The sequence below is a fragment of the Suillus discolor genome (assembly GCF_016758755.1).
Source record: "Suillus discolor strain FC423 chromosome Unknown F5147scaffold_5, whole genome shotgun sequence".
In the NCBI taxonomy this organism is placed as follows: Eukaryota; Fungi; Basidiomycota; class Agaricomycetes; order Boletales; family Suillaceae; genus Suillus; species Suillus discolor.
Genome location: NW_024541252.1, coordinates 549,857 through 566,373, shown reverse-complemented (window position 1 = coordinate 566,373; position 16,517 = coordinate 549,857). Strand labels below are relative to the sequence as shown.

Sequence of the window (16,517 nt, the reverse complement as noted above, 5' to 3'; positions counted from 1 at the left end):
ATTCATCTTCATATTGCACACCTTTGCAATCTTATTCTAGTAGCATCGTAGTACTGCATCAAGCCAGTTATCAATTCGGCTACACCATTTACGATCCTTATCTTCAGCGTCCTAAGTACTGCATCAAGCCAGTTAACGGACTATTGGCCTTCAAGTACCCAAGCACTGCATCAAACCAGTTAACAGTCACTGTCTCAACCCACCTAAAGTCATTAGAAGTTGTTTAGATTGACCCAGCTATTTACACCTCCTCCCACGAATGACCACGTTATCAACCGTTGGTATTTGTCTGAACCGTTGACCGTGGAGGATAGTGAGAACTGGTGATTTTATTGCCAATCACATCCTAGTAAGACAACATGCTAATTTCACATCACTATGTGCTTTCAGCCCTTCCAACATACCATCTTCATCGTTGTTTTGAGCTCCGTCATCATCATCTTCGACATCTTGAGTATTATTGGAGGCATTTGAAGTTGTATTTGAGCTCAGGTCAAGTATGGCATCTGAAATTAGCTGTAAACACCTAGTATCATGCAAGTAAAAAATGACATACAAAGATGGCTGATAGTACATGAAGTAAGCATTTTGTGTGCAGTAAAGTCTACTTGTGATGCAGAAATCTTGTCAAGGTGCTGGTTGGTGAGTAGCATTTGTCCAAGCACATTGAGTTTGCTCAATCATCGCCAAGGCTCCTTGACAGCCTTGATATGTTTCGATTCTGTTATCGATGAGCATAGCCCATTTGGTGCTCTGAACATGTGGATGAGTGAGATGTAGTGAGTGAGGGAGTGTTGACATGGTAGTGAAAACCCGTTTATCCAAACTCCTGTGTCTTGAAATTTTTTCCGGTACTGGTGAAAGCATTGGAGTGCATCTGAAAGCTTCTCAAGAGTGTCTTCAGTAATAATATCTTGCTTCACAATGTAGCAAAATTCAAGAAAGGCGCAAAAACATTGAACAATGTCTTGTGGGACATGTCCCTCGATTGCTGGAAGGTAGACTTTTGTGAGGGCCTTTGAGTCATCACCTGTCCATTGCAAAAACCCATGTCCTTCTGGAAATCAGTGAAGTCCTGCAAAAGAGGGTGCTGCAGCTATGCTTAATAGATGACAAGTAGTTAGTAGCCAAATTGAAGTGACAAAGCAACGATAAAAATACTTACCGGCGGTCAATGTCATCGAGAATCTCTTTTGTGTGTGTCTTTCCGTGTTCCTGCAGTAGATACTGTTCGACCCACATAACTAAATGGTCTTTAAATGTGCCTTTAACAATTTGATGCAGGATATCTGGTGACAGGAGCTCATGGATATCGGCATGAGGGTAATCATCGGTGAAAGGCTGACAAGTGTGAATGAAGTGAGAGAAATGAAAGTGGAGCATGCTTACCACTAAGTCACCAATAATTCCCCATTCCTCCCACAGTGTTGTGTAATCGAACTACTCACAAAGAGTATCAGTAACTTCTCGGCCACGCAGCCCATTGTCAAGTGCATCCAAGTTATTAGGGAATGCAAAGCACCTGAGGCATTATTGTCAGCATAGGCTGAAGTGAATGCTCATTAAAAACACTTACTTCGCACACCAATTGTAAATGATGCAAGCAAGGACTGATTGTTCAGGGTAATTGGCAATGTAGGGTCCTAGGCCATATACCATATGGCAAAAGTGCCCGTCTCCAAAGCGTGTAACCTCGGGAACAGACATTGCAGGCTTGAGTGACAACAATATTTGCGACAATGAACTATGGAAGAGTTGGTTCTTGAATTTTCGAAAGTGTGGGTCCTCAGCATGTTTTTTGGATGCTATAAGTTCAAAATGATGAGCATTGTCTTACTAGGATGTGATTGGCAATAAAATCACCAGTTCTCACTATCCTCCACGGTCAACGGTTCAGACAAATACCAACGGTTGATAACGTGGTCATTCGTGGGAGGAGGTGTAAATAGCTGGGTCAATCTAAACAACTTCTAATGACTTTAGGTGGGTTGAGACAGTGACTGTTAACTGGTTTGATGCAGTGCTTGGGTACTTGAAGGCCAATAGTCCGTTAACTGGCTTGATGCAGTACTTAGGACGCTGAAGATAAGGATCGTAAATGGTGTAGCCGAATTGATAACTGGCTTGATGCAGTACTACGATGCTACTAGAATAAGATTGCAAAGGTGTGCAATATGAAGATGAATATATGGATCACAACAGTACACAATGAATCAGAGTAATATCTTGTAAACACTCCCTATTCTCAAAAATTAGAGGAGATCAACTAAGCCTCTAACACAATCGAATCAACCAAAATATGTGGCTTCGAAACTAACTTCTCTGCTGCTCAGGCACTCATGATGAGTATGATGCAGAATCCGAACAGAGTACACCCTCTTGATGTAGTCTTAAAGCAGCCAAGCTCTTAATATTGTTGAATAAAGTGCTAATCTTATTTGTTGTCCTCCTGATCGTTAAAAATACATAAATTCTCCTAACAGAAAAGATATCCTGTGTTGTAAAGAGAATGTGACAAAACTACAACTAGATGACTGATAACCGTGTACCAGCTAGTGTAATTCAAGGATTGGCTCAAGGTAGGCCTCAGAAGATCAGTATATTGTGGGAAATGATGACAAAAGAATGGAGGGAATAAACTAATATTCACTCAGATGTTCACACAAATATAGGGTGAGAAATTCAGGAAGATACTCAAATCCTCCTCCCTCTCTCTAAAAGGGGGATGTCTGTCCTCTCAAAGGAAGCTTATTTGAAAAGGGAGATTGTCATTATTCAGAGGGGAAGCTGGGCCCCTTATATACTACTCTAAATGTGGCTGTGTAACTATCTATTTAAGGAAATATGACTCATAGTGACTCAGACAGAAAATGACTCATAATGACTCATACTGAGTCATAGTTGAAATGTCTCATGATGACTTGTTCACTTCTCAAATATTCCCATCTATTAACTTTCTTCCTTCAGTTTCCTGACTAAGCCATTGATCACACATGAACGGTTGAAATGTTGGAATGCTACCGTAAATATGTTTCAGAATATACAGAAAAAATGTGAAGAATTGTTAAAAAACAATCATAAGATTGTGAGAGAATGCTGACTAATGTGTTGTGGTGTGTTTGGAACTTATCTTTAGATTGGATAAGTGTTAATTGAATTATTATGTAGTATTATGGGTTTGTTATGTCTGAAAATTACTCAAATCAAATCATAATGTGTTATAGAAAATTCTTAGTAATTTCATAAAGTATAGTAGAGAACATCAAAGCTAAAAAGTAGCCATGACCATGCACAAAACAAGTTTGGTGCGTGTCAGCGTTAAATGGTGTATGATTGTGAAAAAAGACGTACTCTTTTGGATATCCAAGAAACCAATAAGAGCGACAGCATTTCGGTGGGCACAATGAATATTATTGTGGACATTGCCAATCGAAACATACAGCAGGTAGTAATCGTTTTGTCCAGTTGCTACTGAAACCATTGTTTTGTCGCTTCCAAGGATTACCGGAACAAAGGTTGCACCATGTGTACGGGGATCTTTTGCAATCTCATCCTAAACAATAACACATGAGCTGAACAGAAGTGTTTATGGTAGCAAATGCACCGCTTGGTCCTATGCCCAATTACCTGACATTAGATTGCGCCATTGACACTTTGCATCATCACCCTCTCTAATAAATTCCTGGTATGGTACATAGTCCATTGTGTCCTTGAAATCCGGATTGGCGAGCATGTTATGTATTATAGTGCGTGGATCACGAAACCATGTGGTGTATGTCTTGTCCATCCATGGTGCACTTTCATTCATATCATTGTCCTTGGCATTGTATTTCATCGAAAAAGATTTCCATGGGACATCTCCAACCGGTGTGTTGTCAATAGTCGAATACAAATCACAGTGGTCTGAAAATGGAGGGGCATCATTGTGTTTTGCAAGTGTAGCACCCCACAACTGCATAAGTTTGTCGATATCACCTGCGGACATTTGGACTTTCGAATAAAGAAACTTGGCTGTCTTGAACTCGATTTGATTGTGGTAAGGTGTCCAGTCATCTGGGGCCCGAGAGGTGTAGGGAGGCAGAGGTGTATCTGGGTGAATAAAATTTCCTGCTTCGTCACATATACGAGCTATAAAAAAATTAGCGTCAGAACAACATATCCTAAGTCGAGAACAGACTGTCTAGTTCAAGATGATAGTCACGATGTGGGCCGTTCAAAGTTTCGTTATTTGTCTCACCACCAACAGGTTGATCATCCATCTCAATATCACCATCATTTGTGGACTGCCAACAATCGGTGTCTTCATGTGGTTCACTCAGAGGAGCTTTCCTTGGCATTTCAAATGAAAAACTATGGATTGTGTGCTGGTGTTGTGTGAGCCCAGATCTATTCTTGAAAGTGCAGGAGCAACCAGGATAGGGGCATGGAATTAGGTTAACATTGAATGTTTTGCATTTGGGACAGTGGGAGTTACAAGTGCCACTACTTGTAGGGTACATGGTAGGTACAGCTGGAATGATGAACTAAGCTGAGACAATGCGTGCAGTACAGTCCTCCATACCTGGGGGTATTGGAGGTGATGCCATTGACACTGGAGACGTTGATGTTGAATAACTTGGTGATGGCATATCCGGCGTTGTGGAAGATTTGTGTAGCGTTCTGAATAATGCGATGAAGGTTGATAGGCAGGGGTGCTGGGGGTGATGCTGTTGACACTGGAGATGTCAATGTTGAATAACTTGGTGATGGTGTATCTGGCATTGTGGAAGATTTGTGTAGTGTTCTGAATAATGCGATGAAGGTTGATAGGTAGGGATGTTGGGGGTGATGCCATTGACGCTGGAGATGTCAATGTTGAATAACTTGGTGATGGCGTATCTGGTGTTGTGGAATATTTGCATGGCATTCTGAATGATGTGATGAAGGTTGATAGGACGTCTGCCTGGTGAGATATGAATTCTTGTCTGGGAGATCTTGTGTGAGGATTTTGAGACACATTTTTTCTGAGCAGATGATGAAGTTTGCAGTAAAGTACATAATAGTTTGCCACCCACAAAGTATTAAAAACACCATTTTGCAATAAATTTCATTCATCTTGTCTTGCCTCGAAACTTGCACTTGCTCATCACTTTCTCTCGGCGATCGAGATGAGGTACCGGAAACCGCGATTCCGAATAGACAGATTCTATTTTGCACATTAGGAATTGAGTTTGAGTAATGGTAATACCTGATCACTAATTATCGTCACCCCACAGATGCGACGAAGGAAACGTAAGCTGCATCCTTGAGTTCGGTTTCGTTGTCTGAAGATCTCTGTTTTATGCTGGAGATGAGATGTTGGGTGTCCATTTGCCGTGGATAACAATCGAGCTTTGGCAATTGGGCTGGGTTGACTGTAGGACGTGAGTAACGAGCATCTGGATTGGTGCCAATGTGTTGTTCTCCGAGTTTCTGGTTCTGACAGAATTGATGTCGTAGACATCTGACAAAGTCTTGGAGCTTAGATACTGTGGATGACTTCAAGGCGTCGCACTGTTATCGAGTCCTTCGAGTCGAAGCCTGGAAGCCCACCTTCGAGTACCGCAAGATATAGAAGTCCTCAGTTTGTTCTCATAATGCCATCATTGCACCACACAGTTTGTAGTTCCTAACGATGATCATGAGCTTTGCTGATATTTTGTTTGCTTGGTCATTGTGGAATGTGCGCGGTGATTTAGCGTGCAGCTCAGTGCTACGATTTCTGTATTATGCATCGACAGTGCAATCACCAATCACCATATAAATTAGTGCATGTGTAGCGACAGGACACCGGGATGTATTTACCAGCTTGATACAATGCGCCCATTTAACGCTATTCCGAGGAACCTGCTGACCCGAGGACGGACTTGGGCTTTCAAAGTATAATGACAACTCAGCACTCGGCCCTAGTTTAGTTCTGCCTGAATGGGAGAGGACTAGTTAGTCGTGTACTATGAGCTGGGCTGGAAAAATGAAGATGGACGTACCTTCTTTAAAAGTGTCTTCGACACATCAGTGAAGCTGACGGGGGACTGCCAAATGCCTTCGATCAGCATCTAAACATTTTCTACCAGCACCTGGCGCTAGCACGGCAATCACTTTAACGACATCAGAAAAAAGCAAGACTATACAAGACAGCACCGTAGTACAAAGACACTCATGTATGATAGAATTTGCAAATCCCAAACCCGTCAGGTAGGCAAGGGTGCACAAATCATTGTTTTTGTTGAGAAGGTCAACGTCATGCGCATGTAAGATTGTGTCTTGATGACTGTGACGCGTGCGTATTTCATTGTAAAGCTCGTCCGTGAGATTTGAAACAGAGATCCTCCACCTCTGATGTAGGAGAAGAATTTAATCTATGCGATGCAGCAAGAACCTAGGAAGGTAGTAGGGAACGAGTCTGGGGTAGCCGATGACGAGGAGGATATCGCGATGTGCGTGAGGGACATTATTGCGTGCATTGTATACGTCGAGATAAGCACGAGGAGCAGTGTCTACTATGGCAATATCATTAGCAGCGGGAGGGAAAGTAAGTGAATTGGGGGCTTTTGAAGTAGAGGAAGAGTGGACTGATGCTATGCAATCAGCTGCCCCAGGAAAAGCGAGCAGACGAGCGGGTATATTGAAATGAAAAAGAAGATCTACTGATGACCGACCGTGTATTCAGGAGAGAGACAACCAAGAAAGAGCCAGAAGCGAGTCCAAAGTCCTGCCTGCCTTATCGTCGCATCTGGGCGTGAGGGTGTCGAAGTCGCGGCTATTGCAGTGACATTGCCGACGGCAGATGTGGTGGACGACAAGGAGTTAGCTGCCTGTGGTTGCGAAGATGGCTGGGTGATATTGGGCTTTGGAGGCCGCGAACTACTTGCAGTAGGATTCTTTTGGGGGAATAGTCTTTTTCGTTTCTCCCTCGCGCAAGCATTTCTCTACATGATATCAGGTGGAGTAGAACGATCAAGGAGAAGGAACATACACGCTTGCCCTTCGCATACGGAACCTCGACAACCGCAGGGCTGCACCCTTGAACTTTGATACCCTCATCACGTCGTACGCGCCGCTTCATAATGTTTCGAGCCCATTCGAGAGGAGAGGATGGCGACGTAGTATGGGCACTGGAGGGACTGCGGTTCAACCGGTGGAATAAACGACCAAGAAATGTGCTGCCTGGTGGTACTGAGGAGTGGGGATGGTCTCGTGCGGAGGACTGAGAACATGAAGGTCAGGAAACAAAACCAAATTGATAGTGATGACATACATGGGAGCGATCTGGTGGGACACCATCAAAGAAACCTTGGGGTATCCGATGATTAGGCAGACGTCGTTGCACTGAAGGTCGTGTAGCAGTAGCCTAGAGCATATATAGTGAGAACAACAAGATCTTTTCATCAAGGCGTCACGTACATGGAGTACCGACTTGTTGGCCTGGCAGAGGGAATTCAGTTATGAAAATATAACAATGAGACGTGCATATCAATTCACCTTTGAACTCAAAAGTAGGTCGTCGAGGCCGGCTTCTGTAACAATCGCAGCAACATCCCATGTGTACGCGTTTGTGTCCTGGCAGGCAGTGGACATCAACTTTCCATCTTCCGAAAACGATACGGAGTTAATGTAGTCTGCGTGCCGGAGGGGTGAACTGATGAGTTGTCCATTGTCGAGGTTCCACAATAGCGCTGTCTCGTCGTATGATGCACTTGCGAGGATGCGGTCATTTGGTGATATTGCAATGGCCCAGACTGCGTGAGTGTTCGCTTCCAGTAGTGCGGTTTGCTTCCATGTTTTGGTATTCCATGTCCTAATCGAGTTATCGCATGACCCAGAGATGAGAGTTTTTCGGTCCTTGGTCCAAGCCAGGCAAGTCACTGCTGATGTATGTCCCTTGAGAGTTGCGACCAGCTTGCCTGTATTTGTGCCCCAGATTTTGATGGAGCATTCGGGGGGTTCTCCACTCCAGGGCCCATCACGCCCACCAGTCGCAATCATGGACATGTCCGGTGAATAGACCACTACCCACACGCCACTGTGACCAGTCTCGATTGGCTCGAGGGTTGTCTCTCCACTTTCCACGTCCCATTGCCTTGCAGTCCCATCGTCAGATCCGCTCAACACTCTCTGACCATCTCGACTCCAGCAGACAAACCACACTGACTTTGTATGCCCCATCCATTTAGCCATGACTTTGCATGTTTCGATGTCCCACAACCTCACCCCGCCATCCTCACTCCCGCTAACCACTTTCCTCCCGTCCGGAGACAATGCTATACAATACACTTCAATTTTCCCGTCCCGCCAATCTTCTCCTATTTGTTTCCCGCTCTTCGAGTTCCACACTCGCAGCGAGCCGTCCAATGAACAAGTGATGATCTGCTGTCCACCTGGCAGGTGTATGACGCCCCGGACAAAATCGGTGTGTCCTTTGAATTTTTGACGGAGTGTCATCGCTGATGTCTCTTCTGTTTTAGCGGTAGGTGAAGTCATGCTCCAGAATTCCTACTACCAGTGCAGTGTTGTTTTAGCCTTCATCCATTCAATCCCTGAATCAACACTTACGAGAATAGCTGCGACGCGCGGACAGCAGGGTATACACAGCTTTTTTTTTATCCTGGTTTATTGTCCGTTGGGGCGGAGCCCTATGGTAGACTGTATCTACTGTTATTAATACATGCGTATGTGCGGATGGAAAGTCCTGTACATTTGCAGTAGAATTCTTCGAGGGAAACGGTCTTTTCCGTTGCTCTCTCGCGCAAGCGTTTCTCTGCATAATATTAGGTGGAGTTAAACTGACAAACAGAAAGAGAAAAGACATACAAGTTTTCCCTTCGCAAACAGAACTTCAATAACGCAGGGTGTGCCCTTGTAACTCGGTGTCTTTTTGTCCGCACCATTTCAAAAGGCTTGGAGCGTAGTCGAGGAGGGAGGACGGTGACTTATCATGGGCATCGGAGGGGCTGCGGTGGAACAGACGGTCAAGGAACGTGCTACCTGGAAGTGAGGATCGAACTTGATGGTATAGGAAAGCAGATCCTATAAGATCGAACACGTATACTCGTTTGTCGCCATCCGACTATGGAGAAACTGGATCGATCTTGTTTCCTGGATCTGGCTTGCACAAATTTTGGAGGTCATGCTCGCTGACAAGACGATCTGCAGCTGATTCCATGAGGGATATGTCGAAAGAAGTATGTGTAGTGTCTGTGTTTTCAGTTGAAGCAAAAAATTAGGGATGATGCATGATGGGTGACCAGGCTAGAATGCGGATTGTTGAAGCTAGTGGGAGCTCGTGTTTCGTAGACGGCTGGTATGAGGTGTTCGGGGGACGTTCTCCGTCTCCTCGGACGATGATAATGATGTCTTTGGAAGAAGTTCGGGTAGAGCCCCATAACTTGAACGAAACTGCCTGACCAGCAGCGCTAATTTGAACTCCTCGATCTGTCCTTCCACGTTTCTCCACAACTATCCAAGCGCCAATTTCGTCAACGAGCCTTGCCTTTACAAAGGCTTGAAACAAGACATCCTCAACCATTGGAAGGGGCATCGGTCCGGCAGCTCATTGTACTCTCAACCCGAATAACAAAACTTGATAGCGATTTTTGCGCTTCGGGTGAGACAAAAAATGGAACGGTTTTTTTGGATGATCCACACGCATTGCAGGGATTCCTAAGCGAATGACCGACCCAAACCGAATACCAGTTAGTAGCTTTGGCCACAAGTCGAACGATGCGGTTCGGGAGTTGTAACGGTACATATAGTCGGAATGGGCTCAACTTGAAGGTTCGATTTGCTTTTACCACACCACACTAATGATATCCGAGTCGGACGCCTGGCAGGTTTATCTGATTGGTTAACATGAACAAAAATGAGTAAGTAAGTAACGTTATTGTGATTGCATTTGGCGAACCTCATTTTGAAGAAGCATCAGATGGAAGCACTAGTAAAGGCACGTTTCTGAACTTGAACTTGAACGTTAACCTGAATCAGTTAGTGACACGGTCCTCTACTGCCCGTCGCGCGAAGTGAACCGACCAGCTTCAGTGACAACGTGGTCGGCTGTCGAGTCCTTGAAGCAGAAAGTTCAGCCTGAGATAAGTATAAAGTAATTTAGGTAAGTCGCTTGTGTTACAATCAATTGTCCAGACCCTGATGGAAGGCTCAAGGCCAGGCTCAATGGGCCAATTAATTTAGCGTCTCCAAGAATCACGCTTTAATTCAACTAAGCCATGCATCGAAGCCAACCTTGTTTGTTTTCGTTGATGTTGGACGAATTTTTTTGGTTTGGTTCTTGTTGAACCACGACCTTCACGTACGCATCAATGACTGCACTCGATCTGCACAATGCACTTTTCACATCAGACAAACGACTCGTCAATGCTATGCCTACGCCCACCCCCATGACACATACTACACGTACTCTTTCGCTCACGACAGCCCAAGAACAATCGTACAACCCTACATCCTCAACCTACAACTCCCCAACCTTTCATGACCTACTCTCACGCCAACCACTCCACCCAGACGGTCCACGACACTGGGACCTTGGCCTTGACCTCACAGGAGACCCGATAACAGCAGCAGAATGTAAAAGCCTCGAAGACCGGTTCATAAAAGCCAAACTTCGTCGCTTAAAGTGGATATGTTGTGTTTTTGAAGTTGTTCTTGGTATACCCTATCCTCGGTCTGTGTGTCTGGAGCCAATGTTAATGATCTTTTGGTTTCACAGGTATATGGGCTATATACTGCACGATTCGCTATTCCCTCGCATTTCAAACGGCTCTTACGAGCGATGTGCATATACCCACACTTGCGCTCGTACTTTGCGTTATTTCTGGTATCAGTGTCGCTGGAGTGGTCGTGACGCTGTTTGTACCGCTTCTTCCAGAAGACGGAGGGAGATTCGTTCATGCTGCGAAGATGATCTCAAGAGGATGTTTTGTTGTATTGATAATCGCGATGTCGATCGTGAATCTTGTCCTTATTTTGGTATGGAGGCCTGTGGATAGATGTGGGTGGAATATGGATGTTTTGTGGTCAACGACAGTTGCCATCGCTGGAAATTCGACAGCAAAGCAATGTCGCAGTGCGAATTTTGCAGCTTGGATAATTGTTGCATCTTTAAGGGTTATTGCTACGTTAATCATTATCGTAAGCCTCGCGTTCAAGTTTCTATGGTGTTTCTGATTGACAAGCGTTCTTTTCATGTAGCTGTTGTACCTTTACTTCTTGAGAGCGTATTACGAAGCGAGGCATCCTTCGAGATATACCAGAGAGACGTACTACTACCCGCCATTAATGACCTCGGAGGGTGTTGTAAACTCACCTGTGTCCACTATGGACTCACCTGTATCTACTCCCGACCCGTCGCCATCAGGATCGCACTTCAACTTCAACAAGTTAATACAGACTCGAGCTGGACTAGGAAGGTCTGACTCGACAATAGCACTAACTAATTCAAGCATCACCCTCGCGCCTTCGCCCTCTTTTTCTTCCTCCCCCTCTCATTCCCACTCCCACACAAGCGCCCAAGCCATACACACACAATCCTCGAACCCCGCACCCCCAGCTCCCAACCGCATATGGCGAAATTGGACAAATCTGCGGCTATCAATAAAAGACCGTCAAAGGCACAATAATCTTTCCGACACACTCATACCCCGCACGCTCCGCCGGCAAAACCGTACTGCTATGCCGAGTGAACATATCTTGCTGAATACGAATACAACACCCGGTGCCTGGGAGGAGTGCACGGAAGTATATACCGACGGTACTGGTCTTGGTCCGCGTGCCTCGGAATTAGATCAGTCCGTGGGCGTTGCTGAAGGTCAGGGTGTGTGTCCGATGGGGGAGCGCAGGAATAGGACTGATTCTCCATTGGCGATGGACTCGGACGCAGGCAGCCGCGACTCTGACTCTGTCTATTCTTACGGATACGGGGCATCAGAACCAGCGTACCCCTATCTGGAAATTTACAACAACCCCGCACCGCCGGCTGCTGGTAATGATAATATCATTCCTACCCAACAACCCCGATTGTCCGCGGCAGTTATAGCGCGGGCAGACACCATCGAACCTGCGATGTCGCTAACGACGGTAGAATCGGGTGACGAAGAAGACGAACTGATACCCATAATGGGCGGTTTCGTACGACGGATGGCTACCATCCAGTCATTCGGATCTCAAGAAGCTGGGTTGTCGATGGGTCGCTCGCGCTTCTCGAGGGGTTCGGTTTCCGAGATGCATGCACCCGCGTCTCCGCGTTCGTCTATTGGATGGGCGCCATCTATGGCGTCTACGTTGAGCAAGAATAACTCGCTTGGGACAGCCTCTGTTTATTTTTCTGTGTCGAGTGAATTGGGAATGGGGACGGGGAGTTCTGGACGTGGTTCCGGAGTCAATGAGCGGGGCGAGTTGGAAGCGAAGATGACGACGAGTCCGCCTTCGTACGGTCGATATCACTATAGCCGAGAAGCTAACCGGACTACATTATCAGTGCCATCCTAGCGTACATGAGGCATCATACCATTACAGGATTATGACTATCACAATCTAACCATCGCCACATCTGCATCTCAAAGGAGGTGTCGACGAGATGAATGGCCTATTTTTGAATGTAGTCCTTGATGCATGATGTGGAATGGACGCTGGCCAGAGTTTTATGTAGGCAAGAACGAAAAAGCATATATAACGCGCCCTGAGCCAATGATGATGACCATGAGGCCAGATAGGCTATACCGCATTCAGATATGAAACGGGACGTAGGCTCAAGATAGTAGATTGTGACAAAGTTCCGGTTCCGGGAATGCCATAAGGTGGATCATCGATGATGTCCCGGCACCGACGTCGGCGGAAGGAATAGAAGCTCGGCTTATGTATATCTAGAAACGAGCGGTGTTACTGAGACTCAATTCAACTCTTCAAGCATCGTGCCATACGACCGTTTACACGTAGGAAATCGATTTTACTTGCCTTTTGCGAGCGGCCGCCGCTATTTCTGAGTTTGAGTCTACCCCCAAAGGTATTCAATAATGGCAATATTATTAGGCGCGCCTGTTTCCTGGTACCACCCTGCTGGAAGTCGCTTGGTCACTTGTAAACGTACTTGCTGCATCGTGCTTGCGGCGAGGGCCGGAAGCAACTAGACTGACACTTTCTGCCATACCGTTCCGCCGCGGAGTGTGGGCATCAGCTATTAAAATCCAAAATGAAACACCAGCAAGGGAACTCATGAGTGAAATGGTTCAATACAACTTGCCGCTCCTGGAAAGCCCGCAGGGGAGCTAAGCGCAGCGCAGTGCTTCTCACGTCTTACCTTTCTCAGGAATCGAGCGAGGGATTTGAACAGTATTCTCAAACACAAGGCACTGCTCCATGTGATTCCGCAACATGTAGCACGTCGTATCTCATCAGATAGGCCATCTCACATATGAAAATTTCCTCACCCATTCGTTCTAGAGTCTCCCATCTGATTGGCCGTGTCAACATCGTCCAGTAGGACGTCACTCCAGCAATGCAATTCGCATGCGATAAGATTTTTTTATAAGTAGGCATGACAATAACCAGATTCCGAATTCTAGTATCGAAAGCGTGGAACATCGAGCAAATATGGTCCTGATGGATATCGATATTCCGAACAAACATATGGTAATGATGACCTATGCGTGTGCGTGTAGATAGCCACATAGACTGGGAGTTCATGCGGCGTAATTGCGTCCAGGAGTGGCAGCAATGGAAAGCATGCGCGAGTGCCAAGGGGTCGATCATGACATACACGTGCTCCAACGGTCCGATCACTCGACAAATGATAATGTTTTCTTCTTCAGTCCTGCGGTTTCGACTTCTGCGTTATCCTGTTCCCGTCTTCTCTTCCCCTTTCGTGCGAAAGAGGCAGAAGCTGAAGCTGAGGGTGCATCCCTACTCGCAGGGGTGATAGAAGGATCATCTACGCCAGCGGGCTTCATGAACGCTTTACTGTCACTGGTAACGGTAGACTTCGGTACTGATGCAGTTGACGTGCGGTTTGAAGATAAGGAGGAGCGAAGGTCGACGCCAACGCTGCTGTTGTCGTATATCACCCGACTCGCCGGTTCCTTGAGCTTCTTTAATGGCTTGGCGGAAGTGCTACTGTGAGTTGAGCTGGATATCGATTTGATCTTGGTTTTCCGCTTTTCGTCAGGTTGGACGTCTGCTACTGTTGTAGCTGCGGGCCGCACTTCTGGAGGTTTGAATGACTAACGATAAGGGACAATTGAATGAACATTGCTTAAGGGGATATGACCCTGGGGTACCGCGGATATGTGCTCACCTCTTCTCCGTTTTTAGTGAATTTACGACGGCCTTGCGGTTTCATACCGCCAAAAGACGTCGACGACGATGAAGGGCCGTTGTCTTCCCCAGACGTCTCAGAAACAGAAGGAAAGAGGAAAGGCACATAAGACCTCTCATATAGATCGTCATTTCTATACATTGCAAAGAAGTTCGCTGAAGCCATAAGGACACAAATTCCAACTACGCGCAACTCACGAATCTGAGTTGGACCCATCCACCAAACCCCAAGCTTTACGAATATCAGGCGCTACTTCCCATTCGGCCTCATCTTTAACGTGCGCTTTCTCGAGCTCGACATCGACACCGGATAATTGTTGTGCTCTCCGAGCATTTTGCATGAAACGCAGATTCAAAGTCCCTGTGCTAAGCGTTTTCTGAGTCTCGACCATGGTGGATGGGTTTGGTTGTCAGAGGCCTTTGGTTTTGGTAAACTTTGGTTCCTTGAGAAAATCTTACGTAAGGGCCTGAGGATCGGACAACTCAATGCTGCCTCCCTCAAACTTAGAACTTAGAAGCGTGCCAGCGAACTAGAGAAGCTAAGCTCTTAGTGGAACTGAGAATGACCTCGGCACATCGGCACATCGGCACCCTGGACCCTGGAGTCGATCTTGAACTTTCCTTAGGAGGTGACTCCATGAACTCGCTATTGAGAAGGCGACCTGACGATAAGTGACGCATGATGAAGGAAATAAAAGAAGTTAGAACTAGCCCGCAATGACCCTTGGGAGGTTTTCAATTTCATGGTATACTTTAACTCAGAGCCGCTCATTAAGGAAGCCCTTAATAAAGACGCTGACTCTTCATGAGGATGTAGACTCTCGCGTTCATCTGGATGAAACGCCTTGCTATTGAGTGTCATAGACCTATATCTGACGGTATGGCTCCACAGATAACGACTTATTCCCCCCATGCGCAGGCGTTAGGAAAAGGCAACATGCGAAGAAGCCCAAACTTTCCAACTCAGTGCTCGCTGAGGTTTGGCGCTCGTGAAGGGGTAATTATCACCAACCTGACTACATTACAACTGCGCTCGCGCCTCAGTCCGCATGCATTTCGGATACGGTTCCTTACTTTTCGCAGCGCCACCTGTTCCCATCTGGTATGTATCTGTCTAATAGCCACAAACCCTGCTTACGACGGCGAGTCCGCATCAAAGCCCATCCATCGTCATGGTTGTAAGCCCGGTGATCGTGACTTTTGATCCAGCTAGTAGCCCGGTTGGACAGGGTGCCTGCAGGAGCTGTGACTATGGGCTCCCGAGGGCTTGCGAACACAGCGTTGAGGAAGACAATCCTGGGAGCTGATTGGAAAGCAATCTGCCTGCGGACGTAAAGGATAGCAGGGCTTCGGTATCTACGGTGAGATTATTTTCTCTCAAAGTTCATTTTTGGACTGTGCGGTTATCAGACTCGACCGACCACATTGAGTTCTCATAGGTCCGGATAACCAATAAGACGTGAAGACTTGAGGCACGCAATGAACCGCCGATCAATAACCCAGGGATGTGGTTGTAACATGGTATCGAAGAGGGGTCCAGGCACTTGTATACATATGGTGGACCCTCGTGGACACCGTTTTTTTTTTCGAAGGTGCGGGAGATATGCGATACGAGCATGAGAAGGATCGGGATGTTCTGCCTTTTGTGTCATTCGGAGAGAGGAAATCGACATGTCGGGTTGAAACGAGTTGTTTTCGTGAAATTGGAATAATAAATAGCTGCGAAAAGTGATTCCCAGCATCATAGAAGATTCCTAGTTTCGCACGATCATTAGTGTTCTAGGGGGGTAATTCATTGTAATTTTTGGCCATAACGACCTTGGGGTGAAAGAAAAAAAGGAATAAATTAAATGTAGAGGGACATGATACCAGCTAGTGATACCGTACTTGCCAGATAAAGTCTACGTAGGGCGGTACCATTTCAGGTATAAAAAACGAGGTAAAACTTCGACGTTGTATGGTCCGGAATTACATACATCAAGATATCATCAATCTAAGATTACTTTTAAAAGAGAAAATTTTAATGAAATATCGTGCTAGTGACGTTTTTGTACCCGTTTAGAATTTATATTACATCGTACCCGGAATCAAATATTGAAAGTTTCGCTGGGGATGGACTTGATTCTTCCAATTAAGTTCCTCCGCGTTCCTTCTTCCTTCAAGTTGGAGAGGACGATCAA

The 16,517-nt window shown here is 46.0% G+C and overlaps 5 protein-coding genes across 5 annotated transcripts; 1 reads left to right on the top strand and 4 right to left on the bottom strand.

Moving 5' to 3' along the window:
• Positions 1-1,161: 1,161 nt before the first annotated feature.
• Positions 1,162-4,337, bottom strand: F5147DRAFT_742947 (uncharacterized protein; the record flags this gene model as incomplete). Its single annotated transcript, XM_041439570.1, has 7 exons — positions 1,162-1,341; positions 1,390-1,440; positions 1,465-1,522; positions 1,577-1,805; positions 3,352-3,537; positions 3,628-4,128; positions 4,238-4,337. The coding sequence occupies 7 exons, from the start codon at positions 4,335-4,337 to the stop codon at positions 1,162-1,164; spliced, it is 1,305 nt and encodes a 434-aa protein (XP_041298047.1).
• A 1,957-nt stretch (positions 4,338-6,294) lies between these two features.
• On the bottom strand, positions 6,295-7,605 carry F5147DRAFT_671462 (uncharacterized protein). Its single transcript, XM_041435598.1, has 5 exons — positions 7,501-7,605; positions 7,423-7,443; positions 7,277-7,369; positions 6,995-7,225; positions 6,295-6,947 (listed from the first exon to the last, which is right to left on the bottom strand). The coding sequence occupies exons 1-5, from the start codon at positions 7,594-7,596 to the stop codon at positions 6,663-6,665; spliced, it is 726 nt and encodes a 241-aa protein (XP_041298046.1). The 5' UTR covers positions 7,597-7,605; the 3' UTR covers positions 6,295-6,662.
• A 1,318-nt stretch (positions 7,606-8,923) lies between these two features.
• Positions 8,924-9,881, bottom strand: F5147DRAFT_302784 (uncharacterized protein). The gene has a single exon (XM_041429115.1). It carries the CDS (start codon positions 9,554-9,556, stop codon positions 9,239-9,241), a length of 318 nt encoding a protein of 105 aa, XP_041298045.1. The 5' UTR covers positions 9,557-9,881; the 3' UTR covers positions 8,924-9,238.
• Positions 9,870-12,813, top strand: F5147DRAFT_302706 (uncharacterized protein). Its single transcript, XM_041429114.1, has 6 exons — positions 9,870-9,881; positions 9,935-9,958; positions 10,004-10,123; positions 10,176-10,677; positions 10,739-11,160; positions 11,221-12,813. Exons 4-6 carry the CDS (start codon positions 10,332-10,334, stop codon positions 12,514-12,516), a joined length of 2,064 nt encoding a protein of 687 aa, XP_041298044.1. The 5' UTR covers positions 9,870-9,881; positions 9,935-9,958; positions 10,004-10,123; positions 10,176-10,331; the 3' UTR covers positions 12,517-12,813.
• Positions 12,814-13,528: 715 nt separating this feature from the next.
• Positions 13,529-14,856, bottom strand: F5147DRAFT_671453 (uncharacterized protein). The gene is made up of 3 exons (XM_041435597.1): positions 14,536-14,856; positions 14,318-14,471; positions 13,529-14,243 (listed from the first exon to the last, which is right to left on the bottom strand). The coding sequence occupies exons 1-3, from the start codon at positions 14,727-14,729 to the stop codon at positions 13,803-13,805; spliced, it is 789 nt and encodes a 262-aa protein (XP_041298043.1). The 5' UTR covers positions 14,730-14,856; the 3' UTR covers positions 13,529-13,802.
• Between the last annotated feature and the right edge of the window lie 1,661 nt (positions 14,857-16,517).

Coding starts and splice junctions, on each gene's coding strand:
- F5147DRAFT_302706 (XM_041429114.1), top strand. CDS start 10,332: ATGACTGCACTCGATCTGCACAATGCACTTTTCACATCAGACAAACGA. Junction 10,678..10,738: donor TGTTTTTGAAGTTGTTCTTG/GTATACCCTATC, acceptor TTGGTTTCACAG/GTATATGGGCTATATACTGC. Junction 11,161..11,220: donor TTGCTACGTTAATCATTATC/GTAAGCCTCGCG, acceptor CTTTTCATGTAG/CTGTTGTACCTTTACTTCTT.
- F5147DRAFT_671462 (XM_041435598.1), bottom strand. CDS start 7,596: ATGTCCACTGCCTGCCAGGACACAAACGCGTACACATGGGATGTTGCT. Junction 7,226..7,276: donor TCCCACCAGATCGCTCCCAT/GTATGTCATCAC, acceptor TCATGTTCTCAG/TCCTCCGCACGAGACCATCC. Junction 6,948..6,994: donor CGTATGCGAAGGGCAAGCGT/GTATGTTCCTTC, acceptor GATATCATGTAG/AGAAATGCTTGCGCGAGGGA.
- F5147DRAFT_671453 (XM_041435597.1), bottom strand. CDS start 14,729: ATGGTCGAGACTCAGAAAACGCTTAGCACAGGGACTTTGAATCTGCGT. Junction 14,472..14,535: donor GATGGGTCCAACTCAGATTC/GTGAGTTGCGCG, acceptor TGCAATGTATAG/AAATGACGATCTATATGAGA. Junction 14,244..14,317: donor TCACTAAAAACGGAGAAGAG/GTGAGCACATAT, acceptor CCTTATCGTTAG/TCATTCAAACCTCCAGAAGT.
- F5147DRAFT_302784 (XM_041429115.1), bottom strand. CDS start 9,556: ATGCCCCTTCCAATGGTTGAGGATGTCTTGTTTCAAGCCTTTGTAAAG.